The sequence below is a fragment of the Acomys minous genome (assembly GCF_964271855.1).
Source record: "Acomys minous genome assembly, chromosome: 3".
In the NCBI taxonomy this organism is placed as follows: Eukaryota; Metazoa; Chordata; class Mammalia; order Rodentia; family Muridae; genus Acomys; species Acomys minous.
Genome location: NC_140485.1, coordinates 94,136,717 through 94,164,163, shown reverse-complemented (window position 1 = coordinate 94,164,163; position 27,447 = coordinate 94,136,717). Strand labels below are relative to the sequence as shown.

Below are 27,447 nucleotides of genomic sequence, written 5' to 3'. Positions count from 1 at the left end.
TTACAGGCTCTCAGACCTGCTGTGGCTCATTTCTAACCTTGGGCCCGTATTCTGCTTTTGGCTCAGATGCTGAGCTGGTCATGTAAGCCTCTGAGTGAGGTAAGAGCCGGGGGTGGGTGCGAGGGGAGTCCAGGGATGCAGACTCTGGCTTTCCAGCATCCGTATGCTCCAGGGCCAGGGGCCCAGGGAACACCAGGCTGTGAGCACCCAGGCAGGGTGAGCACCCAGAAAGGGCAAGGTTGAGAGGAGCTGGTGGGCCAAAGTGCTACAGGCTGTGACTGTCCTGGACTCTGGTCCCATCCTTGAGGCCCAGTAGTCTTGTGACTGTTGTGATACGTCATGCTTGAGTGTCTCTTCTCCCTTCTGAGAACTCACCTCCCAAAGGCGGGAGCACAGGCTCTAGCGACCTTGAATGTCTCCACTAAACCATGTAGGTGAGGTTTGGCTGCAGCTAGCCTTTAGAAAGAATTCTGTCCCTGTGACCCTCGCAGCCTCCCCCCCCCCCCCGCCCCACTGGGCATAAGGCTGGAAGCTTGCGAGGAACTGCTCCAGTTCACTCCCTTCCTAAGTACCTCTGGGACTGTCCCTAGACACCTCTTGGATGCAGAGGTCTTCTGTCTTAGGGCTGTTTTAGGTCACAGACACAGGCTGCAAGAGCAGGTCAGCTGTATCACAGCACTCCCACCAAGTCACCAGTTGGCTCCTTTGTTTCTGTGTTGTTCTGTGAGTCAACGAACCTGGGTCCTTGAGGGACCTTCTTGCTGTTATACTGTGCGAGCCTGAATCATTCATTTAACTATGCCTGAACCTGGGTGCAAGTACAAAATATTCACGGTGTCTCTACCAGCTCATCGGTCAGCTTTGCCGGAAATAGGGTTCAGAAATCTGAACTTGTCCCAATGAGAAGTAAACTCAGAAGGGCTGAGCAACCGGGGCTGCCTAGCAGCTAGTCCAGGGTCATTTCCGCCAGTTCCCAGCTCTGAGCCTGATGTGTCATCGGTGCCTGCGGAGATAGGCCTGGTCTGGTCAGCTAACACACTAGGATCAGTAGGCTTCCTGGTTAGCGTGAACGCACATGTACTGTGAGTGCAGGACACTCACATGCTGTCAGTGATTTTCCATCTCCTCAGGCCTCAGAGCCCCTTGCCCCACTCACCTCACCCACACCGGTGCAGTTGACCCTGGCAGTCAACAGCTGTGGAGGTCAGAGCCACTCTCCTTTACATAACACTTGTTTTTTTGATACTTTGAAAACACGCAGCATCCAAGTTGGAAGACAGTGGGAGGAAAGTCTCTCTCCATCCCCTGGACCCCCCAGTCTCCCTCGTTATCCAAGAGACAAGACACAGAAAGCAAGAGACAGTGGGTACCATTCTAAGAACACTTCCGGTAGCCTCCACTCTCACCCCCCCCCCCATCTGTAAGGGACACATTCTAAGAACCCCAGTGAACTCCTGGAGCTTCAGGTAGCACTATATGTACAGTGCTTTTTCTTACACACATACCTGGGAGAAAGCTGAATTTATAAATTCAACATGGAAAAAGAGCAGCAAAAATAACTAACAATCAAATACGATATGGCATATATTATAATAAGAGTCGTGTGGCTGTGATCTCTCTCTCAAAGTATCTTAGTCCCTCTTTGTGTTGTGTTGTGTTGTGATATTTTCAGACTATGGGTAACTGATTTCCCCTCAAGCAAGACCACAGCTATGCAGGGAGGGAGCCTAGCCTGCAGGGATGTGCGGTTTGTGTGTGCACTTATGTACACATCTTCCCTGCCCACCATCTGAGAGCACACTCCCATGCCGCTATGTAAATTTCAACATTTACCTTGAAGATCACCTTTCCTTTTTCTTGCCTGTGAGTCTGGGGAGCACGGATCTCCTCCCTGACGGGTCCTCCATTAGGAGCCATAGGCTTGCTCACGGGCACGTTGCCAGCTGTGGCAAGGGAGAGGCGTGCTCAAGCCTTTGAAATAGTGGAGGCGGAGAGAGCATCTTCCAAGGTTGCACTGGGCGTCACCATTGAGGACCTGCTTAAGGCAAGCACATGCTGTCATTTTCACAGACTATTTAGGACAATGAGTATTTAATCATAGAGGCATAGAAAAGCCAGAAGAGGAGGCTGGGTCTTCAGCTACAGTCCATGTGGCAACCACGTCTTGGTGCAAGAGGTACCTGTCACTCAGCAGAGGTTAGGACCCTGGAGCCAGGCAGGAGTGTGTTTCTGATAGGGAGCTAGCAAAGCAGAGATGGAGCTACATCTCCTGGCTTCCTCATCCTATGCCAACCTTCCAAGCTTGGGCCATCACCTCCTAGAGAGTAAACCTAGAGCAGCCTGCTGTCATAGGGACCAGGGGATGCAGCTTATGCAGGCATCAGGCCCAGGCTGGTACCCAAGATCTCCAGACCCTTGTCTCTTGTGAGGATGTTGCTTGAAGTGTAAAACCAGTTACAGTGGAGTGCGGAAGTTAAAAAAGAGTGAGCACCAGGAGGAGGCAATGCCAGCCACTCATGAGCCTTACACCCGCCTTCCCTTACCTCAGACGCATCTTCTGAGAATCAGGTGTGGGCCAATGGGTCCTGATGGCGGAGCTATTATAAGGAAGTTCCTGGGCTAGCCAAGGGGACTGAAGGAGAGGTGGGACAGGGCTGAGCATTGCCCAAGAAGTAAATTCCTAGTACCTGTATAGCACACGTGTCCCCAATGTTTCCAGCTTACTCTGGTGTTTTTCAAATCCTGCAGGGTTTGAAACCCCACTGCATACGTTTGCCATTCTTGCTCTAGGACATCTGCCCTCCTTCCTCTGACACAGGTGACTTTGGCTTTCTACACCCTGGCTGCTCTACCCTTCACCCCATGGGTGGGGTAGGGGTTTCCAGCAACAGGAAGGAGCGTAGGTTCAGTCAAAGGAAGATGAGTCTGGTTGTTTCTACAGTTCTCCCTCGCCAGCACGTAGCCCATAATAAAGGCCCAGGGGACCTGCCACCTAGCCTCACCGGCAGCAGAGTGAGGCTGAGCAAGGAGGCACCACGGTCTCAAGGTCTCCTTCTATTTCCTAGGCACATCTAGAAGCTTCACGTCCCACAGCTTCAAGCAACAAGACCACACCTTCCGGCTCCTCTAAAGCGGTGGGAAAGTGCCTCACCTGTCGTGGCTGAGCCCTCTTCTTCCTTGGTTATGTTGTGGGGACCAGCGCTGACTGGTTCCTTCTGCTCTGGGTTCAATTCTTGCTTCTGCAGGATGAGTCGGCTTCTTTGTTACACTGATCTTTCTCTGCTTAGACTCTAGAGACCAGTGCTTATCAGTGGGACTAAAAGCTGCAAACAAGTTCTCCCCCATTTAATGAGACCAACTAAAACAAATTGTATCTTATTCTCTTCACCTTTTCAATTATATTAAAATAATTACAGCTCTTTCTGGGCACAGCTTCTCTAAGACTCTACGTGTTGAAAAGAACTTAGTGCTCCATGCTACTAGTGTCACTGCTGAGCCACACATCATTATGTGCCCTTTCTTTGCCCTTCAGTGACCCCTCATACCCTTAAGACCATCCTCGCCCCTGCATTAATCAGACAGTCATGCTAACCCTGACCATCCTCGCCCCTGCACTAATCAGACAGTCACGCTAACCCTGACCATCCTCACCCCTGCACTAATCAGACAGTCACACTAACCCTGACCATCCTCACCCCTGCACTAATCAGACAGTCACACTAACCCTGACCATCCTCACCCCTGCACTAATCAGATAGTCACGCTAACCCTGACCATCCTCACCCCTGTGCTAATCAGACAGTCACGCTAACCCTGACCATCCTCACCCCTGCACTAATCAGATAGTCACACTAACCCTCACCATCCTCACCCCTGCACAAATCAGACAGTCACACTAACCCTGACCATCCTCACCCCTGCACTAATCAGACAGTCACACTAACCCTGACCATCCTCACCCCTGCACTAATCAGATAGTCACACTAACCCTGACCATCCTCACCCCTGCACTAATCAGATAGTCACACTAACCCCGACCATCCTCACCCCTGTGCTAATCAGACAGTCACGCTAACCCTGACCATCCTCACCTCTGCACTAATCAGACAGTCACGCTAACCCTGACCATCCTCACCCCTGCACTAATCAGACAGTCACACTAACCCTGACCATCCTCGTCCCTGCACTAATCAGACAGTCACGCTAACCCTGACCATCCTCACCCCTGCACTAATCAGATAGTCACGCTAACCCTGACCATCCTCACCCCTGCACTAATCAGACAGTCACACTAACCCTGACCATCCTCACCCCTGCACTAATCAGACAGTCACACTAACCCTGACCATCCTCACCCCTGTGCTAGTCAGATAGTCATGCTAACCCTGACCCTGCTCTAGCCCCTAAATGGGAAGTCAGCTGTAGCTAAGGACTCTTGATTTTATATGTAAGGTTCATATTTTATTTATCCTATAAATATGGAGAACAATATCACAGAGTAAAAATTTAATGCTAGGAACAAATAGGCTTTGGCTTCTCTTACCTAAATTTTGTCAGAACTGAAAAAATTGCATATTAAAAAAGAACTCCTGTTCTCAAGCTAACAGACACTATTGTTGCCCCTAATCCTTATTTTTAATGAAATGTTTATTTTATTTTTAATTATGTGTATGTGGCTGTGTGCTTACGAAAGGAGTATGTGTTCTGAACTGCTGAGCTGTCTCTCCAGTCCTCGTTGCTCCCGTTCTTACATACAAAGTTCTTTCAGCCTTTTCTTTATTTAGCTTTGTTTCTGTAGCACTGCATATCAAACCCAGGGCTTTGTACGCATTCTTCACTGAGCTGCATCTTCATCCCAATGTGTGCGTTTTGTTGATCTTCAATGTGTTCTATTATACTGAGCACATTTTCTGCCCAAATACATACGCTTTGCCAGCCCTTTAAAAATATAGGCTCCCACTTCTGACTCTGGGTGAGATGGCCGTAGTCCGTGGGGAACAGTGTCGCCATCGCACAGGTGCCTGGTGCACTCTGCAGGTGCAATACTGAGACAGATGCTGAAAAGCAAAGTAAGATGTGAAACATGGGTTCTAGCCTCCAGGGATGCATAGACATCACTTATTATGTGCATGTAACAATGAGGACGCAGTGAGAACCATCATAATCGGTACTTGAAAATACTATTAGTCAGACAATGGTGGAGGGTGGCCTTAAAAGACTAGTGGTAAAAAAAAAAAAAAAAAAAGCCGGGCGTGGTGGCGCACGCCTTTAATCCCAGCACTCGGGAGGCAGAGGCAGGTGGATCGCTGTGAGTTCGAGGCCAGCCTGGTCTACAAAGTGAGTCCAGGATGGCCAAGGCTACACAGAGAAACCCTGTCTCGAAAAACCAAAAAAAAAAAAAAAAAAAAGACTAGTGGTGATGAGGGTGGGAGGGGTGGGTGATGGGGCTGGGGGTAGGAGGGGTGGGAGGGGTGGGTGATGGGGGTGGGGGTAGGAGGGGTGGGTGGTGGGGGTGAGGTCATATATCTGCAACCTGAGCTCTTTGGTCCCTCTTTCAGCATGGCTGAATTCAGATAGATGCCAAAGGGAGCCTTTATCATTAGGAGTCACCTTGTGTGAAGACCCAAAGCCTGAGAGCTTTTAGGACATTAGGCATCTATAGGCTGCCTATGAAAGACAGTGGGCCACAGTGAATTCAGCATACAGCCCCAGAGCAAGGGGAACAGGATTACTGTAATGCTTTCAAGTGCTACTGAGTAAGACACTTACATGGGAGGGGGGAGGGGGAGTACGCAGGATCCCATCCCTGTAGCTAACAGAAGGAAATAATTTAAGAGTCGGCAGAGACTTGAGAGCCTGCACCTGCAGCTTTTAGAAACACCACAAAGGCACGGATCTTACTCCTAGTCTCCTTATCCACCGTCCCTTCACACACACCCCAACTCTCCCTGCCCCACCCATCAGCCTAGGTGCTCCTGCCTAGGAAAGTCCTAGCTCTGACGCCATCTTCTGATCTGTTTCCATCTCTCCCGACTCTGCTAGCAGAACCGACTTCTTCTGTCCCTAATGCGCTAGCATCTCATATTTTCCTTATGCTATCTATTTTTCAATATTATTATATTGTTTCTCTAGTCTGCTTCTCTATAGTGGAGATGACCATAGAATCTTTCTGTCCCCTCTTCTAGAATGTTCCTCAGGTCTTGAAGGAGCTGATATAGATACCTCATTTAGGAAGGACGGCTCATTAGTCTCTGACTCTCAGCACTTTGACCAGTTGTGAGTCCCTGCATTCACTATTACCCACAACAAAAAGAGGCTTCTCTGACCAAGGCTAAAATATAAAAAGCCACTAACAATCTTGGGAGTCCCTGCTGCTGACCCTGCTTACTATACATAACTTTCTAGTTAAGATAGGCCTCCCGCCACCATGGTGTGACTGTTACAGGGTGACCGACTACTTCCTGATTGGATCAGAGGCCTGCTCCACGGTGGGAATGTGTGATACCACAACTGGCCAAACGCCTGTGGCTGAGGAGATCACAGGCCCTGGCAGGAAACCCACTACTAGTGTTTTGCTAAGTGGACACACAGTCAAGTTGCCTTCTGGGTACTTATGCTCACATCAAATAGACTAGAATGGCTCTCAGCCTTGGTCAAAGCAGCTTCTTTTTGTTGCTTTTATTTAGAATATTAAAGCAATGTGCAGTGGAGTTCAGTGTCTCACGATGTTACATCACTGGAAAACAAAGGAAATGAAAGGCCATTTTAAAAGTGAAGATATCCCAAAGAGCTCCCGAAGAACGAGAGTCATTCATATATAAATTGCTTATTTTTCTTTTTATATGTTTGTTTCTGATTTAAAATTCCAAACAATGCAAAATGTCACACAACAGGGAGTAAAAACCAGGTTTCGGTTTCTTTCCTCCCAAGGATGACGACCTCTAGCCTTTTGAGGTTTTTCTTTCCCAGACGCAGCACTACAGAGTCCCACATGAGGCCACACAAACACTGTAAGAAGTACCTCACATGTGCCCTCTTACACACACACACACACACTCATGCATGCTTAAAAACCACTAAGTAGTCCATCTTATGAGTTTGAAATAATATGCTAAATCAAGGCTGCGTACATATATGTGCCTGTTTGAGGACGTGTGTTTGAGAGTACGGTGCCTGCAGAAGCCAGAAGAGGCCTGGGGAGTTTTAGGCATTAGTGAGTGGCCTGAGGTGGGTTTTGAGAACTGAGCCTGGGTCCACCAGAAGAGCAGTGCCTGCTCTTAACCACAGACCTAGCTTGTTTCTTTATTGGAAACATTCAACAGTGTGTGAAATAAAAAAGATTTCTACTTTAAAATTCTACTGAGGCCAACCTGGTCTACAAAGCGAGTCTAGGAAAGCCAAGGCTACACAGAGAAACACTGTCTGGAAAAAACAAAGAACAACAACAACAAAAAAATCTACTTATAGAATTACAAGTGTGGCTCACTGGTAAAGTGCTTGCTTAGCATATTCAAGGCTGTAGATTCAATCTGCCATGGTGGGAAAAAAAGAAAGGAATAATACCTTTTTAGGGGCCCAAATAAAAATGAAGAAAATGGTTAAACAAGCTAGGAATAGCATTTGTGAGATCTGCACTGCCTGTTTACTCAGGTAATTAATTTTATTCCTTCTCAAGTCTCCGATGGGGTTGAAGACCAAATACGTTAGTTTCACAATTAAGCTTAGTCATCTAGGGGTTAAGATGTTTTTAGGTCTAGATAGGTGTTTTAAGATGAGAGATGAGATCTGATAGCTATTGATTTACATTCAGAATTTTAGACTCACCAAGACGGGAAAATGTTTTCTTCAAGGTTGCTAAAGACAAATAGCCAAAACACTATGAATATAACAATATAATTTCTGATTGTTCTGTGATTCTTCTTGCTCTATGTAGTTTATTTTACGGATGTATAATAATGTAAATGTATATGGAAAAAATAAAATATTAATTAAAAAAAAAGGAAGGAAGGAATCTATCCACCAAATATATTATTTCCAAGCCAGGGGTGGTGGCGCACACCTTTAATCCCAGTACTCAGGAGGCAGAGGCAGGCAGATCACTGTGAGTTCAAAGCCAGCCTGGTGTACAAAGCAAGTGCAGGACAGCCAAGGCTAACACAGACTCTGTCTTGAAAAAAACAAAACAAACAAACAATATGTGTGTGTGTGTGTGTTATTTCCAAAAACAAAGCTGCCCTTATTGTATTTTGAAAGAATTTCTAATGTTTTACTTTTTCTTCCCTGAATGAAGCGATCCAGTCCCTGCGTTGCTGCCCCCACCAAGGTACGGGGGTGGTGGAGCTCCCATCCTAACACGGGCAGCGACTGCAGACTTCTCCCATGGGAAGGTTCTGGAAGGTTCTACTGCTCGGTAGAAGTAGATTGCATCACCTAACATGGTCCTGAGTTAAAGTCTTTAAAGCTCTGCCCCACTCGACACATTCCTGCCCGTGCCGGGATATCTGACCTCTGAGTTTCCGGGTGGTCCCCCTGGTCTCTGGCTCATGCTTAGTCAGCGGCCTCTTGCTTTAAGATTTATGGAATTCTACCTAAGCAGTTTATAAGTTAATATTGTCGATGTTACGCTGAGGCCCTGGTAGCAGGCAGCAGGCTGTGTACAAAGGACTATGTGTCATGAGCACTTGCCCACAGTCCGGCCACCTTCGTCTAGGTGACCTTCTAGCATGGCTCCTTCCACTTATTTTATCATATAAATTTTCACATAATTGGGATCATTTTTATGCATCGTTTGTGTGTGCGATGCTTCCTTCACCCAACGTCATGTTATGCAAAATGTGTGGCTAAAGGCTTTAAACCAGTTGACAGTTTTAGTTTGTAGATGTATGAGCTATTATTCCCTTGTGCATTGTTATTTGGGTTGTGTCTATTTTACTTTTGCAATTCTAAATACTGTTAAAATGAACGATTTCTGTGCCCAAACCCCTGTTCACATTTTGATCAAAGGATGTCATGGCTTCAATGAAATTAACTTGTGTTGTTAAATTTCTTTCAAGGGAAAATGGGTGATGACAATTTGAAATTCAACCAAAGAAACAAGAGTAAATATAATATATGTTAATATATTTAGCATTAAACATTGATAAATATAGAGATGTCATGTATAATATTTAGATACTATTGTGATACTATCTTATTAGTACAAAATTGAATTGAGACATGAAAGCCTCCAGTCGCTGGTGGCAATATCAGGTGTGTTTGGATCTAGGAATCTATGGTCTCCACCCACAGTATCGCAGCCTAGTGGTGCCTGGCTCTCCTGCGTGTACCCTCCTCACCTTTCTCCCATACGTGGTAGGTGTGCACAAATCATCAAGTCAGATCCTTGTACTTTGAAAATCAAGCAGACATTTCTGTTTTTGTTTTTGCTTTCTGTCTGGACTGACTCCCAGGACCTCTCTTGCCCGCGTGCAGGTTGCCTCCTCGTGCAGTTAGACTGGCGCCGGCAGAGATGCAGACCCAGAGGGTCCCAGGGAGGAAGCGTGGCCGGCCCCCACTTCACTCCACGCCACAGGCGCAGATGGCGGTCCATAACCTTTACTCTGCTGCTGGCTCGGTACCAGCAGTGACAATCCCAAAGAAGAGAGGGCGGAAACCCAGGTACAAGGTATGTCTCCACCATCTCGTCATCCCCTCTCCCCCTTGGGCCGGGGTACTGGGAGCTTGGTCCCAGCTCGGCTGGGAAATGCCGTGGAAGATCGGGGCCTGGGTACACACGGGCTGAGGGATAAGTCTCTCAGCGGAGCATGTGATGGGCAAAGTCTCACTGGGACAACACAGCACACAATGCAGTCTGTTATAAGCTCGCTCGTTCTTTCTTTCTTTCTTTCTTTCTTTCTTTCTTTCTTTCTTTCTTTCTTTCTTTCTTTCTTTCTAAACAAGTAGAGAAAGCGAATAACAGCAGATGGGGAAGCTGTAAGGCGGGCAGATTTTAGGGCCGTTGCTAAACACATGTTATTAAGCTCGCATCTAAATGCGAGTGGCGGTCACGGAGCTGTCCCCTGACTATTCTCAGCAGGGTGGCTCTTGAGGCCACCTCTAGAACTTACTCCTCACCTGTTTTTGTGGAAGCAGCTGATACTCCCGAGACATTTACAGAAATGCCACGAGCGAGCCAGTGTCAAAACATGTAGCAAAGCATATGGACGGAGGCTTAGCGTGGGTCTCTCAGGGTGTCAATTGCAGTTTCCTGCTTATAAAAGATGCTGATGTCAAGTCTGGCTGCAAAGAGGCAGATCCTTGGCAATCAGGCTCCTGAGAGCGTCATAAGAACTAACACAGTATGGAGACGCTGCAGGTGGGGAACAGGTCTGATGATGGAACCCCCGATCCTACAACCCAGCCCCTGTGCTACCTGAGGGAAAAAAGAAATCCGATCAAGCTTGTTCCCCGCCAGCCTCCGGGCTTTCGTAGAAAAGCATCATCAGTAGCTGTCTTCCACGTATTTTTTTTTTATGAAATGAAAGCTGGTGTTTCCATCTTGAGACCTGAATTCTGCGACCGAAATGCAAATTGGCAATTAAGTCTCAAGTATTAGGAGAATGTATGGAAATTATTTCAGGTCAGCAGAAAGAGCTTGTGGAAGATCGGGTAATGAATTCAACCTTTGTCCCTCTCCCTCTCCGCACTCCTTCCAAATGGAAAAAAAAAAGAAAGAAAGAGAAAAAAGTTGTGGGAAAAGTCTTGTTATTCAAAATTACTTTAGGGTCATTTGCATTCGTTTTCTTAACTTTTTTTGGGATGTTATTTATTGTATTTTATGTGTATGTATGTTTGCTTGGATGTGTGTAGCATGTGTGTACAGTGCCTGAAGAGCTCAGCAGAGGGCGCTGGATCCCTGGGGCAGGAGTTACAGATGGTTGGGTTGTGAACCACCATAGAAGTTCTGAGAATTGATCTTGGGTCCTCGGCAAGAGCAGCCAGTGCCCTTGATGGCTCAGCCATCTTTTCAGCCCCTTATTTATTTATTTTTAAATTGTGTGTGTGTGTGTGTGTGTGTGTGTGTGTGTGTGTGTGTGCACATTTGTGTCTGTGTTTGAGTGTGTGTGTGTATCTGTGTGTCTCTTTCTCTGTGTCTCTGTGTGTGCATGTGTTTATGTGCATGTGTGTCTGCGTGTGTATCTCTGTGTTTCTCTCTGTGTGTGCACAACTGTGTGTGTATGTGTCTCTGTATGTGTGTGTGTATGTCTCTCTGTGTCTCTGTGTGTGCATGTGTTTATGTGCATGTGCGCACATGGGTGTGTGTGTGTGTGTGTGTGTGTGTCTGTGTGTGTGTATGTGCATGTGAGTGCAGGTGCCCACAGAGGCGAGAGGCATTAGTTTCTCCTGGCTTTTGAGAAACAGGTGGTTGTAAGCTGCCTCATGTGAATGTTAGAAACAGAGTCCGGGTCCTGTGTGAGAGCAGTAAGTACTATGAACTGCCGAGCTATCTTGCTAGCGCATATCATTTTTCTTTAAAATTTTCAAAGCTCTTCTTGATGAAAAGAAGGGCAAGTCTTCTTTCAAGTTACTCTTCTGACAAGAAAATCTCTTTTGCTAATGGCAATGTTGGCTTTAGAGTTTATAGCCGGTCTCAGAAGCTAGCCGGTGTCTACTCAGATGCCTGTGCCATTGATGGAGTCTGGGGATTGCATTGGGGGGATGGAGGGCTTGGTTGGGGCAGGGCAGGCTTTCTGTTTCATAGAGCCAGGGAGCAGGTCCAAGTTCCAGGGGAACGTAGCATAGTAAAAACTTCGCTGATCTTCTTGGGTCCCTGGGGGTCATGACCCAAGAATGAAAATCACCAACAGAACACAGTATTTCTTGGGCCAAGAAAAATGGCAACTCGCCTCATGGAAAAACCTGATTTACTTTGCAAGTTTCCTCCCTCCCTAAGTGGGAATTTTCAGTGTCCCCGACACCTAGGGGCACCTCTCAGTGTGCCTGACACCCAGGCACACCTCAGAGCAGGACACAGCTTAGCCTAACTGATTGACACATAGACCCTGCACAAAGCAAGCAGGTCTGTTTCCTCACAACGAATCCACCACCATCCAAAACGAGGTGGTTTTGTTGTTGTTTTGTTTTGCTTTTTGTTTTTCTGTTTTGTTTTTTGGTGGGGACACAGCTTTTTTTTTTCTTTAGTCTACTTCCCATATAGTTAGGAAAGTGCCTGGACACCATCTCACAGACCACTCACCCACAAACAGGTCCACACACCTTCAGCTGAGTGTCCTAGAAGAACACCTCCAAACCTGGCCAGTCTCTGTGCCCCTGTCAGGCATCAGTGATGACACAGGAAAAAAGAAGAAGCACATGAAAGCCTTCCTAAAGCTGAGATGATTTCCTCAAAAGTTTACCCTTTATTTTAAAATTCTTGTTGGTGAGAGGAAGTTTTGGTTTCCTCACCCTGGACACTGACAGGCTCTGGCAATTTAAAATGTTCTCAGTTGGCAAAATAAAATTGGCAATCTAGCTTCCTCAGTTTTATGTTGGTGATACCCCCATTTTACCATTAATGACAGGACAGCAATTGTGGAAGAGTCAGCAAGTACATTGTATAGAGACTTGATACCCTATGAGCATATACAGGGGGAGGTAACCCCCCTCAGGAACAGTCATAGGGGAGGGGAATAAGGGGAAAATGGGAGGGAGGGAAGAATGGGAGGATACAAGCAATGGGATAACCATTGAGATGTAACAAGAATAAATTAATAAAGGGGAAAAAAGTACATTGTATAGTCTTGCCACTTACAAAATGGCCACTGATTGGGCAGTTTTAACTATCTGGGACATAGTTGGGAGCCAAATTTGGTTTTTTGTTTTGTTTTGTTTTGTTTTTATAGCCTGACTAAGCAGGGTAAGATCTGATTCAGTCTGGCCTTAAAAGATCTTGTATTTTATTACTAAGAAAATGCTTCTTGGACTTGGATATGGCGGCATGGGTTTGTATTCCCAGTTGTCTGAGGCAGGAGGATTCTTGGAGTCCATGAGTTTGAGATCAGTTTGGGCAAATAAATAAATAGAGAGATAAATAAACAAAATTAGAGTAGGAAGTGGGTGTGTTGGGATGAGGAAGGGCTCCAGGGGAAGGGGAAGGAGGAAGAGAAAGCAATGGGGAGGGGGAGAGGCGAGTAGGATCAAAGTGCTGTACAGATGTGTACAAAATGCCAAAGAATAAGTAACGATTGTTTTTAAAAGAAAGGAAAGGAAATTCTTCAATGCCCTTCATCGGGGGCATTCCCATTTACTCTAAATGCTCCTTGCAAGTTCAGTTCTAGGCGTCCCTACCCTGAGACAGGAAGGGAAGGCATTTGGAGGAGGGAGGACACTAACAGGATAGGAAGAACTATTGCTATAGTCTGATGACCTATGAATGCAGTAAACACTATCATCAGCATCGCAAAAATGGTAATATCACTAACAACACTGCAATAGTGACCTGATGGTATTAGTGACAGTGAACAATTGTTTCTGAGTCTTTTTTTAAAAAAAATATTTATTTATTTATCATGTATACAGGGCTCTGCCTGCATGTACAACTACACACCAGAAGAGGGCATCAGATGCCAGTATAGATGGTTGTGAGCCACCATATGGTTGCTGGGAATCAAACTCAGGACCTCTGGGAGAGCAGACAGTGATCTTAACCTCTGAGCCATCTCTCTAGCCCATGTTTTTGAGCCTTTGTTGAACTTCTTTTTCCCCCTGAGAAATCCTGAGGATGTCTCTTTCTTCTATGTCCTGGGCCTAGGGCCACTGGTATCACCCCCTCATAGCTCTGTCAGTTTTCTCTGTGTCTTCAGAGGTAGCAGCTGTCTCTGGCCAGAGGATGGCATACACATCTCTCTTTTGGACTTGTGCCTAGTTGGCAGTAGGGACTCAGGCTAACATGGGTGAGCTGCAGAAAAGGAAGGATCCACCTGGAGGGCAGACGTCAGTCCCCTGGAGCTGAGAGCCCAGGGCACATCTGGCTGAGTCTCTGGCTGCTGTATTTCTGGAGCCTGCTCACCATGGCGCCTTGCTGTCCTCTGTCACCTTGGCAAAGGAAGCAGATAATCCCTTAACACCATAGTTTCTAGGAAGAGCCACACTCAGCTATGACGGCAGTCTTCTTTGTTTCAAAAGGAATATTTATCTCTTAACGTCTTGGTCGGGTCCTCAGTTTAGAAATTCTACCAAGAGCAACAGGCAAATATTCCTTATATTTCATGACTAAAAAGCACCTTGATCTTTGTAAGGAGCCAGGAGGGGGCTATATGAAGCAAACTCGAGCTTCTGTCCTGTAGGTATGCTGACTTTAATATCTTCACGTAGTGGACCACCATCCTGTTTGTCAAGGCTATAAATTAAAAGCCAGCTTTTGAAAAACAAACAAACAAATAAATAAACAACAATATTTTGTGTGTGTGTGTGTGTGTGTGTGTGTGTGTGTGTGTGTGTGTCATTCACCATGGAACAGCTACAATGGGCAACACACTGTAAGGTTGAATCAGCATTCTAAGCTATTTTCTCTTCACTTTCTTAAGTCTATACACCAGCACAATAAACTCAGTCCTTACTTGTAACAGTTGCAAAGTTCTAAGGTGAAAACATCCCTGTGCTGTTAGCTCTGAGCTACCAACAAGTAAACCTGAGCGCAGAGTGGGCAAAGCTACCCTGCAGCCGGCCCAGGGCTGCACAGGTGAAGGGATTAGAGACCGGTGGGTTCTGAGCACTTGTTACTTTGTAAATATATTTAATTCAACGTAAATCTATGCACTTCAAACTGTAAACAAATAGCTATGTTTAACTTGTGTCTTAATTTCTATTGCTTTGAAGAGACACTATGACCACTGCAACTCATAAACATTTACTTGGGGCCAGGTAACAGTTCAGAGGTTTAGTCTTTTATCATCATGGCAAGAAGCATAGCAGCATGAAGGCAGACATGATACTACAGAGGTAGCTGAGAGCTCTACATCTGGATCCACAGGCAGCAGGAAGAGAGAGAGTGACACTGGGCCTGGCTTGAGGGTTTGAAAACTCAAAGCCCACCCACAGAGACACACTTCCTCTAACAAGGCCACATCTCCTAATAGGGACACTTTACAAGCCTATAGGGGCCATTTTCCTTCGAACAACAACGTAACAACTTACAGGTATTTCTGGAGCGTGTACATTTGCTTCTCATGAACTAATGTCAGCTGGTTCTGGCACCCCCAGTTGCAGTTCTGCTGTGTGCCAGACGCCTGTTAAATTGGGGTGCCAGATTAGACTGAAGCAGGTCTCAAGGACAAAGGATACAGCCCCTGCATCTCTTGGTTGTTTATGCTCTCCCAAATGTGAAAAGGAAACTGTGGATCCAGCTGCAGGCTGACCTCTAGGAATGGAATTATATGTACTTCTTGTTGGAATTAATTTGCATTTTGCCAGGCAAGTTTTCTTTTTTAGTACAGTCTGAAGTTAAACGTGGTGAATTCTTCCACTTCCCCAACTGTACTTCCCATGCCTCTCTCCTTACAGCCGTGGGGGAGTTTTGAATGAATGTCAGGAAGCAAGAAATGGTGTCCCCAAGGAAAGTGTGGGGCAGGGACAGGGACACAGCTGCTCCTGGAACAGCCACTGGCAGCTAGTTTCCTGGATGAGGAGTCACCATCCTGTCTGACTAAGGTTTTGCACTTCAGGAAAAGATGCTAAGTGTCGAAATATCAAGGCTGTTGGCCTTGGAGGCCAGGGTTTAGCCTCGGCATGCCTGCAGGGGTCTTGGCAGCCGACCTCCCGCTCTTCCCCTCTGGTGCTGCCAGGAAGATGCCTCTTTCCCCCTCTAGGCCACTTCCCCAACTCACTCAACCAGATTCTGCCTTCAGTATTTGCAGTAGGATTTCTCACTGGGCACCATAGTGCATGCCTGTAATCCCAGCACTCGGGGAGGTAGAGGCAGGTGGCTCTCTGAGTTTGAGTCCAGGACAGCCAAGGCTACACAGAGAAACCCCATCTCAAAACAAAACAAAACAAAACAAAACAAAACCCAACTCAACCCAAGCAAACCAAACCAAACCAACAAAAACAAAATTTTCTGAGGATTCTCACACCCCCAGTGTCTTGCTGTCCCACTGTTAACAGCTTACATCACAATGGCACATTGGTCACAAATATAATATATCATCATAAACCAAACCCATACTTTATTCTAATTACATGAATGTCTCTCTAATCTGTTTAGAGGCCCCATCTAACACACAGTCTCACATTCAGTGGTCATGTTTTCTTAAGCTCTTCTGTCTGTGGAAGTTGCTAATTTTCCTTTTTTTAAAAAAAAAAAAAAAATGATGAGACGTTTTAAGTAGTTTCATAAAATGTTATACAATTGTGATCTGTCTAGTGTTTGGCCTACCTAGTAAAGTGCGCGTGGGAGAAGATCACAGAGATAAAGTGAACTGTTGAGCCTTATCAGAAGCACATACCGTCAGTATCACTGCTGATGCTGCTTTTGATCCTGTGACTGAGGTGGCTTTTGTCAGTGTCCCCACAGTAAAAGTCACTGTACTATTTAGGAGAAATTTGTTATGAATAGCCCACCTTAAAGATCAGGACGTTGTGCTTGTCTACTAGAGAGGGTGTTTTGTTCATGAGAGATTCATTTGTTCCCCTTATTTCCTTTGTCAGTCATTTACTTACAGCAGGTGGACTGGTGGACGTTTATCATGTATACATGCTGTGCTATAATAGTCACTACGCTGTTTATCTGTTGCTCACAGTGGTCCAGATTTGTCCACTGGAAGCCCTTTCAGCCGGCACCCTGCTCCTTAAGATACTTCGATCACAGCCGGGTGTGATGTCACCCGCCTGTAATAGCAGCACTCAGGGAGGCAGAGGCAGGCGGATGTCTGTGAGTTCGAGGCCAGCCTGGTCTACAAAGCAAGTCCAGGACAGCCAAGGCTACACAGAGAAACCCTGTCTTGAAAAATCAACAACAACAACAAGATACCTCCATCACTAGTTGTTTTGTTACTATCTTGTTGCCTCTTGGCATATCAAGATGGTTCCAACGTATTCTACATTCTCCCTGTCTTACCATCTGTTTCTGCTAGAGGTCCCCACTGCTTTTATTGAAGAATGACATTAGAAACCAATATGTGAGCGTTTTGTTTTATTTTTGTCCATGAACACGACTAAAGAAACAAATCAATTTTAAAAACATATTCACAGCAAGAACAGCAAAGACAAACACCCTGCAAGAGAGCAGCAGAGGCCCACGCCACGTCACAGACAATGCGCTGCGTAGCTGTGTCCCTCTATTTCTAGACTTTTCTAAAATCATGGCAACTCCCTGCGAAGTGCTAGATGTGTGTGTACTTTAGCTGTTAAGTTCAGGCCCTCATTCTTGCAAGGCTAGCTCTCCAGCAACTTGGCTTCCTCCAGCAGGCTATTTTTAGTTATTTATATTAGACAGCAAACCTAATTTTCTGGACACTAAGTAACTTTTGGTTGTATTTCTTTCTCCTAGAAAAACCTCAAATTTAAAAGGCCACGCCATAGACTCCTTAGACTAATCTAGCTTTGGTTGTTGTAACCGAAAGTATCAGCTGTGAAATTCATAAAGGAATGTGCGCTTTGGCCTGGGGATGTAGCCCAGTTATAGAATGCTGGTCTTGTGGGCATGATGCCCTGATTTCCACTCCTAGTGTGTGCGTGTGTGTGCGCGCGCGCACACACACACACACACACCACAAAGAAAATGAAAAGAGGGTTAACTAGTTCACAGTCCTGGAAGCACAGGAACATGGGTTGCTCTGGCTTCTGCTTGTGGCAGAAGACATTACAGCAGTGTGAACAGATGTGAGAGGGACCCATTAGTCACCTGGTGAAACAGAAACTGGGGCTGAGACAGTCACTCTTTGTTTTTGTTTGCTGTTGTTGTTGTTGTTGTTTTGAAACAGGGTCTCCCTATGTAGCCCTGGCTGGTGCTAGGTTAAAGGCACGTGCTACCATACCTGGCCAGTCCAGCTGCTTTTAAAACAACCTACTCTCACAGAAACTAACTTATTTCAAAACCAATATTTCCCCAAGGTGATGTCCCCAATGGCCTAACAAGCTCTCAAAGGTTCCTGTATCTCTTAATATGTCGAGGACCAGGCCCCTAGCACACAAGTCCCTGAGAATATTCCCATGCAGAAGTGTTGCCCATAGTTTGCAAAAGATTCTGTCTTTGTTTAAAAGTTCCAGCAGCTGCAGAGGTTGGTGTCTTTGTCAGTGTCCTATTGCTGTGAAGGGACACCAGGACCTCAGCAACTCTTATAGAGGAAAGCATTTAATTGCTTGCAGTTTCAGAGGTTTACCTCATTATCAGCATGGTGGGAAACATGGCTGCAGGCAGGCAGGCATGGCTCTAAAGAAGTAGCTCAGACCCACAGGGACTCCAGAGACTCTAGACTTGGAATATGCCTTTTACAATCCCAAAGCCCACCCTCAGTGACACACTTCCTCTAGCCAGGCCACACCTCCCATTCCTTTCAAATAGTGCCACTCCCTGGTGACCAAGCATTCAGATCCATGAGCCTATGAGTGCCATTCAATCTGCCACACAAGATAAATAAGAAAGAGCCTCTTTTTTGGGGGGGGGGGTGGGATTTGAGACAAGATCTTTGCTTAGCTCCGGTAGACCTGGAACTCTATAGACCATGCTGGCCTCAAACTCAGATATTCACCTGCCTCTGCCTCTTGAGTGCTGGGATTAAAGGTGTGTGCCACCCCTGCCTGGCATAGGAAACTTTATCTTGCAGCCAGCTGACTCATCTGATTTCAGTGACTGCTTCACTTAGGCAGAAATTACAGCTAACTGTAATGCTATGATGTCTTTTGAAATGGGTTCAGTGGACATATGTAATATTAATAAATATAATAGAGACTAAGCATGAGGTGTTAGGGTTATTATGTAGGTCATGAGTTTGAGATTTCAGTAATCATCATCATCACCACCACCATCACCATCATCACCACCACCACCATCACCATCACCGTCATCACCACCACCACCACCATCATCATCATCATTATCATCCCCATCATCAGTCATTCTAGGGATGGACCACAAGGGCCTCCATATTGATTTACTTGAAGACCACAAGGCAAATAGATTACAATGTGCCGATTCTGTTTTCCCGGTGGGTAGAATTATGTGTCCTTTGGGGGTGAGTGGACTGAGGATTAGGGAAGGAGAAATGACTGGGATTCTCCCAGGGCTTACTGCCCGAAGCCTTTGGGCCCCTCTCTGTCTGCCACCCCATCACAAGCCATGCAGAGTAGGATAGCATTCATAGAAATGTCACTGTGGCCTTGTGACAGCAGACGGATGAGGAAGCCAAGTCACAGTGACGAAGCCACAGTAGGTTTCAGAGTCCTCATCCTGCCGTGGAGCTGCTTTTCCATTGTTCGGTAGCATGCTGACGCATCCCGGGTCTTTAATTTTTTCTTTTTCAGTTGCTGCACTCAGAATGAAATACCATGTCTCCTGTTGACTGGAACTTTGGGTTTATGCAGGGTCTGAGGTTGGCACCCACCCAGCACCGGTGTGCAGACAGCATGCTGGCTGTTGGCTGATCCCCTTTCAAATTTGTTTCCACACCTCCCTCTGTCTCCTCAGTGCCACTCGCTGGCCACGCCCCGTTCCCTGTCATCCCACTCTGCTTCATTAATGTCCTCTCCATCTTCCTACACCAGTTTTTGGTCCATTGAAGGAATTAAAAGTCTCCATCCATTAAAGCCCTTTTGCAAGCTCCCACTCCTGCCATCCACTCAGTTCCCACACACCTTCAGTTCCGCCTCCCTCCTTTGAGAGTTCCTACCCCCATGGAGCGCTGATGGCCACTTCCACACACCTGCTCAGAGCCCAGAGCCCAGAGGCCACTTATCATCCAGCTGATGCTTTCCCCGCTTCTGGATCGTTGACATCAGCATTAAAACTTATTTCTCCCATCTTGACGCAAAAAAAAATTTTTTTGAAGCTTTTTAAACTTTTAAAAGAATGTTTTAAATTGCCAGGCCGTGGTGTCACATGCCTTTGATCCCGGCACTCAGGAGGCAGAGGCAGGTGGATCTCTGAGTTGGAGGCCAGCCTGGTCTACAGAATGAGTTCCAGGATGGGCAGGGTGACACAGAGAAACCCTGTCTCAAAAAAAAGAAAAAAGAAAAAAAAGAAAAAAAAAGAAAAAGAAAGAAAGAGGTATGAAGTTGTCACTGTCTCTAAGTGTAAGTTAGAGTCCGCAACTATCTCTAAGCAAAAGTTAGAGTCACACACACTGTACAACAAATCTCTAGAGCTAGCGAAAGTGAAGCTCTGGGCCGAGTTGCTCTCACTTCCCCCTCTCTGTGCATCTGACTTCTGTTTTTGTTTTGTTTTTATGGTTTTTTGAGACAGGGTTTCTCTGTGTAGTGTTGACTGTCACGGACTCACTTTGTAGACCAGGCTGGCCTTGAACTCACAGCGATCCACTTGCCTCTGCCTCCCGAGTGCTGGGATTAAAGGCGTGCGCCACCACGCCCAGCTTGCATCTGCCTTCTGACCGCTCAGGGCAGCTACACTGTGAAGCCAGTGTCCAGTTGGTCGTCCCTTTCCGACTGCCATCATTCCTTTCCACTGAGTCTGTCCTGAAGAGCCGGGCTGGGTGCTAGTTCTACTTTAGGTTTTCCAAGGAACTCTTTTCCAGATTTCCATAGTGGCTACAGCATTTTACATTCCTGGTATACATGCGTTTCCGTTTCTCCACAACCTTGCCAACATCGCTATTTTGACTTTTGTTTTTTCTTTTCACAGTGTCTGTCCCTTTCCGCTTTTACCCATTGCTGTGCCTAGTTCTCTGTTCCCCTCCATGACAAAACTCCAATAAATGGTTCTCTCTACTTCCTGCTTCCCGTACCTTTCTCCCCATTGTTTTCTAAATTTATTCAGATAGAACCATCCCACTTGAAACTTTCAACACAGGTGGCTGTGGTGGAGCACACCTGCAAACCCAGCCTTGCACAGCCCAAAGCCTCCCTGGCCCGGATCCTCAGGGTCAGTTGTGATTTCTTCCTACCTAGACACATTGTCACCTTCCCGAAGTATCCAGAACAGTTCCTCAGTCCTCACCTGCACTGCTGTCACCGGATCGCCTACAGCCGTCTCCTGCTCATCTGTCTACATTCTCAGCCCTCCATCTTGTCCCTTTGACCCTCTTTTGAACAGGAGGGGCCAGAAAGGTTGTTAAGCGTTAGTTGCCTGTTCAAAGCGCTCAGTGTGACAGCCAGAGGCCTTGTGTGTCCTCTGACGCTATAGCCAACCTCATTTCTTTACCTTTCCAACCTCACCCTGGAACCCTGACTCCTACCCCAGGACCTCGGTGCTTGATGCATTCACTACCAGAACATTCTTTCCCTAGACAACCGTATTACTAATTCAGTTCCCCCTTTATGCAATGTGACCCAAGCCGTCCTGTTTTAAATGTCACAATGTACACCTCCTCAGGGATTTTTCTAGCCCCTTCCCTTATTGCCAGTGCCAGCTCGTCTCACTTCCTAACACTCTATAACACACATTCTGTTATGTCCGTTGCCTCTCCTGCCCCCATGACAGCACTAGCTTCATGAGAGCAAATTTTGGTTTGTTTTATTCCTGGCTGTATCACAACATAGCCAGAGAAAGTCTGGCTCGAAACAGGATAAAACCTGTCTGTAGAATGACTCAATGGATTCATATAGCACAGTGGTCACACTCCTTTGAATGAGAACGGCCCCCACAGGCTCATATGTTTCAATGCTTAGTTACCAGGGAGTGGAACTGTTTGGGAAGGATTAGGAGGTGTGGCCTTGTTGGAGTGGGTGTGGCCTCTTGCAGGATGTGTGTCCCTGGGAGTGGGCTTCAAGGTTTCAAAAGTCCAGGTTAGAGCCAGTCTCCTCTCTCTCTCTCTCTCTCTCTCTCTCTCTCTCTCTCTCTCTCTCTCTCTTTCTACCCCCACACACACACCTTCAGATCAGGATGTAAAGCTCTCAGCTACTGCTCCAGCACCATGCCAGCCTGTTTCCTGCCATGATAATCGTGGGCTGACCCTCTAACCCTGTAAACCAGCCCTCAATTAAACACTTTCTTTTGTGAGTTGCCTTCTCATAGCAACACAGGAGTAACTGACACAATGGGTACACAGCATTTGGAGCATTCTTTTTCCATCACCATATTAGTTCCCCCTAAAAGTCTCGAAGAAAGTTAGGATGTGTTTGCATGTGAGTTAACAACAGAACATAATACCTGGCTGTCCAAAGGGTGCTCATGGATCTGCAGAGATGTCCTACCTCAGGGGCGGGGGCGGGTCATTAGAATGCAGAATCCTACCCAAGAACTCAGAATCAAAGCTGGCATTTTTATGAGACCCACAAGAGGTTGGTTGAAAAAGTTGAAAAGCTTGGGAATTGAGCAATGGCTCTTGAAATGTGCCTACACACTGAAAATCTTTTGAACCTTCTGATGCCTGGGACATCTGTCCCCATTTATCCCCAACTGCTGTCCATCACTTGACCCAACCTCGCGCCAGGTGCAGAGTCACTGACTTGTCTTCTCCAATTCCATTAGTGTAAATTCCATCTTCTCATGTGCGGTTTCAGGGGAGACCATCACAGTGGTGGCTGTCCATTCCTGTCCTCATTTAGGCTGTGTCTGAGGGTCTGCTAAAGGAAGTTACCACTGAACAACTTGTCAGCACCCTGGAGGTGCTCATGCTGTGAGCTCAGCAGGCAATGAGAAGAGCACCAAGGTCCCCCTCCTGGTGGACATCACCAGGATCCCACAGAGCACAGAGGTGTGGACAGGGCACTGCCCTGCAGTCTGCATCCTATCCTCAGGGGGCTCATGTGTTTTAAATGCCTTTATATGTCCCTATACCCACTGCCTGGTGCTGTCATTTCCTGGATAGCACTAACATAAGGGTATAGAGCTATCCTCCAAGTATAATCCAAATATGAACTTTGAATATGAACTTGTATCTGAAGCTTCTTTCCCAAAGCTGAGCAGAAAGGCATAGAGTGTGAAGAGGACAGAGGGATAACAGACATCCGGGAAAGATTGGGCTGATATAGAAAGCATTTCTAGATGGTCACTGATTAAACAGACTCTCCTGCAGATCAAGTCTCCGGTGCTCATGACTCCCTTGGCCCTGTCACCTCCACGGAGTACCCCGGAACCTGACCTCAGCTCGATCCCTCAGGATGCAGCCACCATCCCCAGCTTGGTGGTCCCACAGGCTGTCACAGGTACGTCAGGCAGATGGACTCCAAGGTGGCAATGTGGTTGTCTGGTCACAAGGTATTCTTCTGTCTAATAGCTGCTTTATGAGCCTAAGTTTCTCTGGGATGTCTCACTGGGCGTGATGTCATATGCTTTTAATCCCAGGAGGCAGAGGCAGGCTCATCTCTGTGTTAAGGCCTGGTCTACAGAGTAGATTCCAGGACAGCCAGGGCTGCTCATAGAAACCCTGTTTCTAAAAAAAGAAGGGAAAGGAAAGGAAAGGAAAGGAAAGTTCTCTGAGATAGCTCAACGAAAGACCTGGTGTGCTAGTTGGGCAGCAGACAGGATGGCCCCTCAGTCTCTAAAAGCTCATGTTTCCTTCTCTTGCAGTTTAGTTACTAGAAACTTTGTTTTCTGCGAATGTTGTGAAAGTTCAGCTGGTTGCTTTAGAGTGTACAAGTGAGTGCACTGGCTAGAGCTGGGTGTGCTCACCTGAGGGGGTCAGGTCTGAATTTGCATTTTCAGCCCTCTCCTTCCACTCAGTCAGTGGAGCACTCAGTCATTTCTCTCTCCCTCCCCGCCTCATAAGCTGATGTATCAGCCAGCCAACCGAGAGCTTCATCCTGTACCAGTAATTCGATGGCTATACAGGCATGCTCACACACTCACACACACACTCACGCACACGCGTACAAACTCACAACTCTCTCTGGCCCCTCATCACAACTACACTCCCTGCTCCCATCCTATTAACTCCCCTTAGGCCCCTCCCACTGTAGTGTAAAGACTGACCCTGTTCACATGGTTGAGGAAGCGCTTGCAGGTTCTAGCCCCCCAACCCCAACCCTCGCCCGGTGATTCCACTCATTAGATAATTTACACGGTGTTTAGTATAGTCTCTTCCTGTCTGGTCACCCCATTGCTGCCTCACACTCAGCTCAGATGTATCCTCCAGGAAGTCCAGCTGCCCTCGGATCTTCATGGCCGGAGGTGAGCCTCGGCATGTGACAACTGAACAGGCGGGGTCCACATCGCTGGCTGCCTGGCAAACGGGCCTGTTATTAACTGCTTTTCAGATCATCCGAGATGAGGGGAAGTGGGGCAGCCGTAGAGAACAGAGTGGACTCTTGGGGTCAGAAGGAACTGGATTTATTTTATACTGTCAACAATAATCGTGAGGCGGAACGTTACTACGCCACTGGAAGGCAAGGAAATTACATTTCCACCTTGCTTTGGGGGCAGTTTTTCTCAAGAGGCAAGCTAGGAAAAGTCTTCCTTTGTTAAGGATGGGGCATTAAGAGCAGAGAAGAGTCATTTCTAAGCAGGCCATGATAACATAATTGTTAACTTTTAAATCTTCAAACAGCTGAGCTGGCAGCAGAAGACAGGACACACTACATCAGAACAGTCTGGTGTCAGGCTGACCTGTTGGGCAGTTATTGTCAAATGACAGGTGTAATAGTTGTGAGTGGGCACATATGCTGCTGTCACAGAACTGAATTAAGTTGAACTTGTATCCACTGATATCTATTATCTGAGCTGGTCAGCCAACTGACTGCTACATTATTATTATAATCGCATAAATATAATTATTATTAGCTATGTAATAATAATAATAATAATAATAATAATAATAATAATAATAAATTCATTTAGCAGTCTTCTCAGTAGAAATGCTTTCACTAGAAAAGAAATTATGGTGGTCCCTGAGATGGCTCAGTGGGTAAAGGTGCTTGCTGCCAAACTAGCTTGGTAAACTGAGTTCAATACCTGGGACGCACATGGTGGAAGACAAGAACAGATTCCCTCAACTAATCCTCTGATCTCTACATGTGTGCACCTGGTACACATACACACACACACACACACACACACACACACACACACACACACACCAACTACTACTACTATTACTACTACAATGTTTTTTTTAAAAAGGATTTGAGGTGGGTGTGGTGGTGCACACCTTCAATCCCAGCACTCAGGAGGCAGAGGCAGGTGGATCGCTGTAAATTCGAGGCCAATCTGGTCTACAAAGAGAGTCTAGGACAGCCAAGGCTACACAGGGAAACCCTGTCTCAAAAAACCAAAACAAACAAACAAAAAAAAGGATTTGATAGCTATTTATTTTCCTTTTTAATTGTAAAATTCATAGATTTCCCCCTGTGGTCTGCTGAAAATTTATTGAACATGGGAAAGCAATTTTAGAGACATTCTGACATTTTTATGTAGATTTATGTTATATAAATATACTTAGCTGTAATATGTAATACATTAACATAGTCAAAATGTAAATGAATACAATTTGTATTCAAATTTTTATGATGAGATATATTATCTTAAAAGTGTGAAGAATTTGGGGCTTGAGAGGTGGCTCAGTGGCTAAAGCATTTAGTGCTCTTGCGGATGACCTGGGTTCAGTTCCCAGCACCCGAATGGTGGCTCACAACTGTCTGTAACTCCAGTTCCAGAGGATCTGATACCAGACTCCAGAGTGCTGCACACATAGGCACACAGATATACTTATAGGCAAGCACACCTATACATATCAAGTAAAAATAATAAAACTTTAAGTGTGGAATTACTGATGGGTTTTGGCCATTATTTTCTGAAAGTATAAATAGCAATCCCATTGGGCTCTCAAATTGCCTCTAGAATGATTAATGTCACACAAGTTTTTTTTATTGGTGGAAGTTCACAGAGAAATAGCCAGTTTTTCTTGGAGGAGGAGGAGGAAGAAGAAGAGGAAGAGGAAGAGGAGGAAAGAGATTTTTTCATGTACCCAACCAAATGAAAATACCATTGTATACATTGTCCATATGGGCCATAGTGATCCTTTTAGGCATAAGGTTATTTTGTAGTTTAAATTCTGATTTCTGTCTCTATGTTATGTAAACATGGCTCCCTAATTGTTCCCTGGTATGTCAATAAAGCAGCTTATAGCCAATCACTGAGCAAGGGAGAGAATAGGGCTGGACTTCCTGTCATTGAGGGGAGGAGGAAGTAGGGGATTCAGCAGAGTGGATTCAGTGACAGGCAAAGGTCTAACAAAGAGCAGGAGGCTGGAGCCTAGGAAAGCTACAAAATGCAAGTATCCTTAGAATGTTTGCTGGGAGTTAAGACAAAAAAACCTAGAGGGTTAAGAATCGACTTAAACTGCTCAAGATTGTGTTGTAAAGCTTGTTTTTAAGCAAATGGAAAAGAGTCTCAATTTTTTGTGTGATAGCTGGGTTAAGAAATAAGCTGAGGGAGGCAGAGGCAGGCGGATTGCTGTGAGTTTGAGGCCAGCCTGGTCTACAAAGAGAGTCCAGGACAACAAGGCTACACAGAGAGACCCTGTCTCAAATTAAAAAAAAAAAAAAAAAAAAAAAGGAAAGAAAGAAAGAAGCTGAGAGAAACAAACACAGTTTTATAAAAATAACTCCAACAAATTTTTCTGTACAGTTTCACACAGTTAGAGGAGACCCAGCTATCCCTCTGCCCACTGTCAGGAGGCTTCCTCTGGAGCAAGCTCAGGCAGTTGTCAAGTGCAGCTTTTTTTTTTAGCCTTTCTACCATTGTACACTAGGAGGATCAGTCCCAGGCCTGTCCTTTACAGCTTTCCTAAGGCCAGAGCCAGGTGCAAGCCTGAGGTGCCCCCCAGCCTATGCCACCTGCAGGCCACACTAGACATCTCACATGTGGTGTTCTCTGTGCCCACAGTGTGCCTCTACATTAACAAGCAAGCCGATGCAGGGCCATACCTGGAGAGGAGGAAGCTGCAGCAGCTTCCAGAGCGCCTGGGGCCTGAGCGGCCTGCGGCCGTCCTGCAGCAGGCAGTGCAGGCATGCATCGACTGTGCGCACCAGCCAAGGCTGGTCTTCTCCCTTGTCAAGCAGGGCTACCGTGGTGAGCTGGTGTCAGGTAAGATCTAGGGCTGTGGGAGGGATGCTAGCGGTCTCTCTCTGTGTAGCCATCTCCGAGTAGGGACAGTGGGTGTGGCCAGGGCTTGTTCTTCACCTGCTGGGCTCCAGGGCCTCTGTGAGCAGAAAGCATCCCTCAGGGTGACTGAAGGGCAGCTGCCAGACCTAGACAGCAAGACTGACTTCCTGGGTCCTCACCCTTGACTCGTGTCTTCTTGCTGCTTCCAACACCATTCAAACATATCCACAACACGGCCCCAGACACAGTGCATTTTA

The 27,447-nt window shown here is 46.3% G+C and overlaps 1 protein-coding gene across 1 annotated transcript in view; it reads left to right on the top strand.

Annotated features, from left to right (window-relative positions):
• The window catches only part of SCML4 (Scm polycomb group protein like 4), a 101,597-nt gene that overhangs the window by 45,663 nt on the left and 28,487 nt on the right, over positions 1-27,447 (top strand). Inside the window, 3 exon segments of the mRNA XM_084775819.1 lie at positions 9,450-9,664; positions 23,166-23,295; positions 26,972-27,172. Of these exon segments, the coding sequence (XP_084631945.1) occupies positions 9,450-9,664; positions 23,166-23,295; positions 26,972-27,172 (546 nt within the window).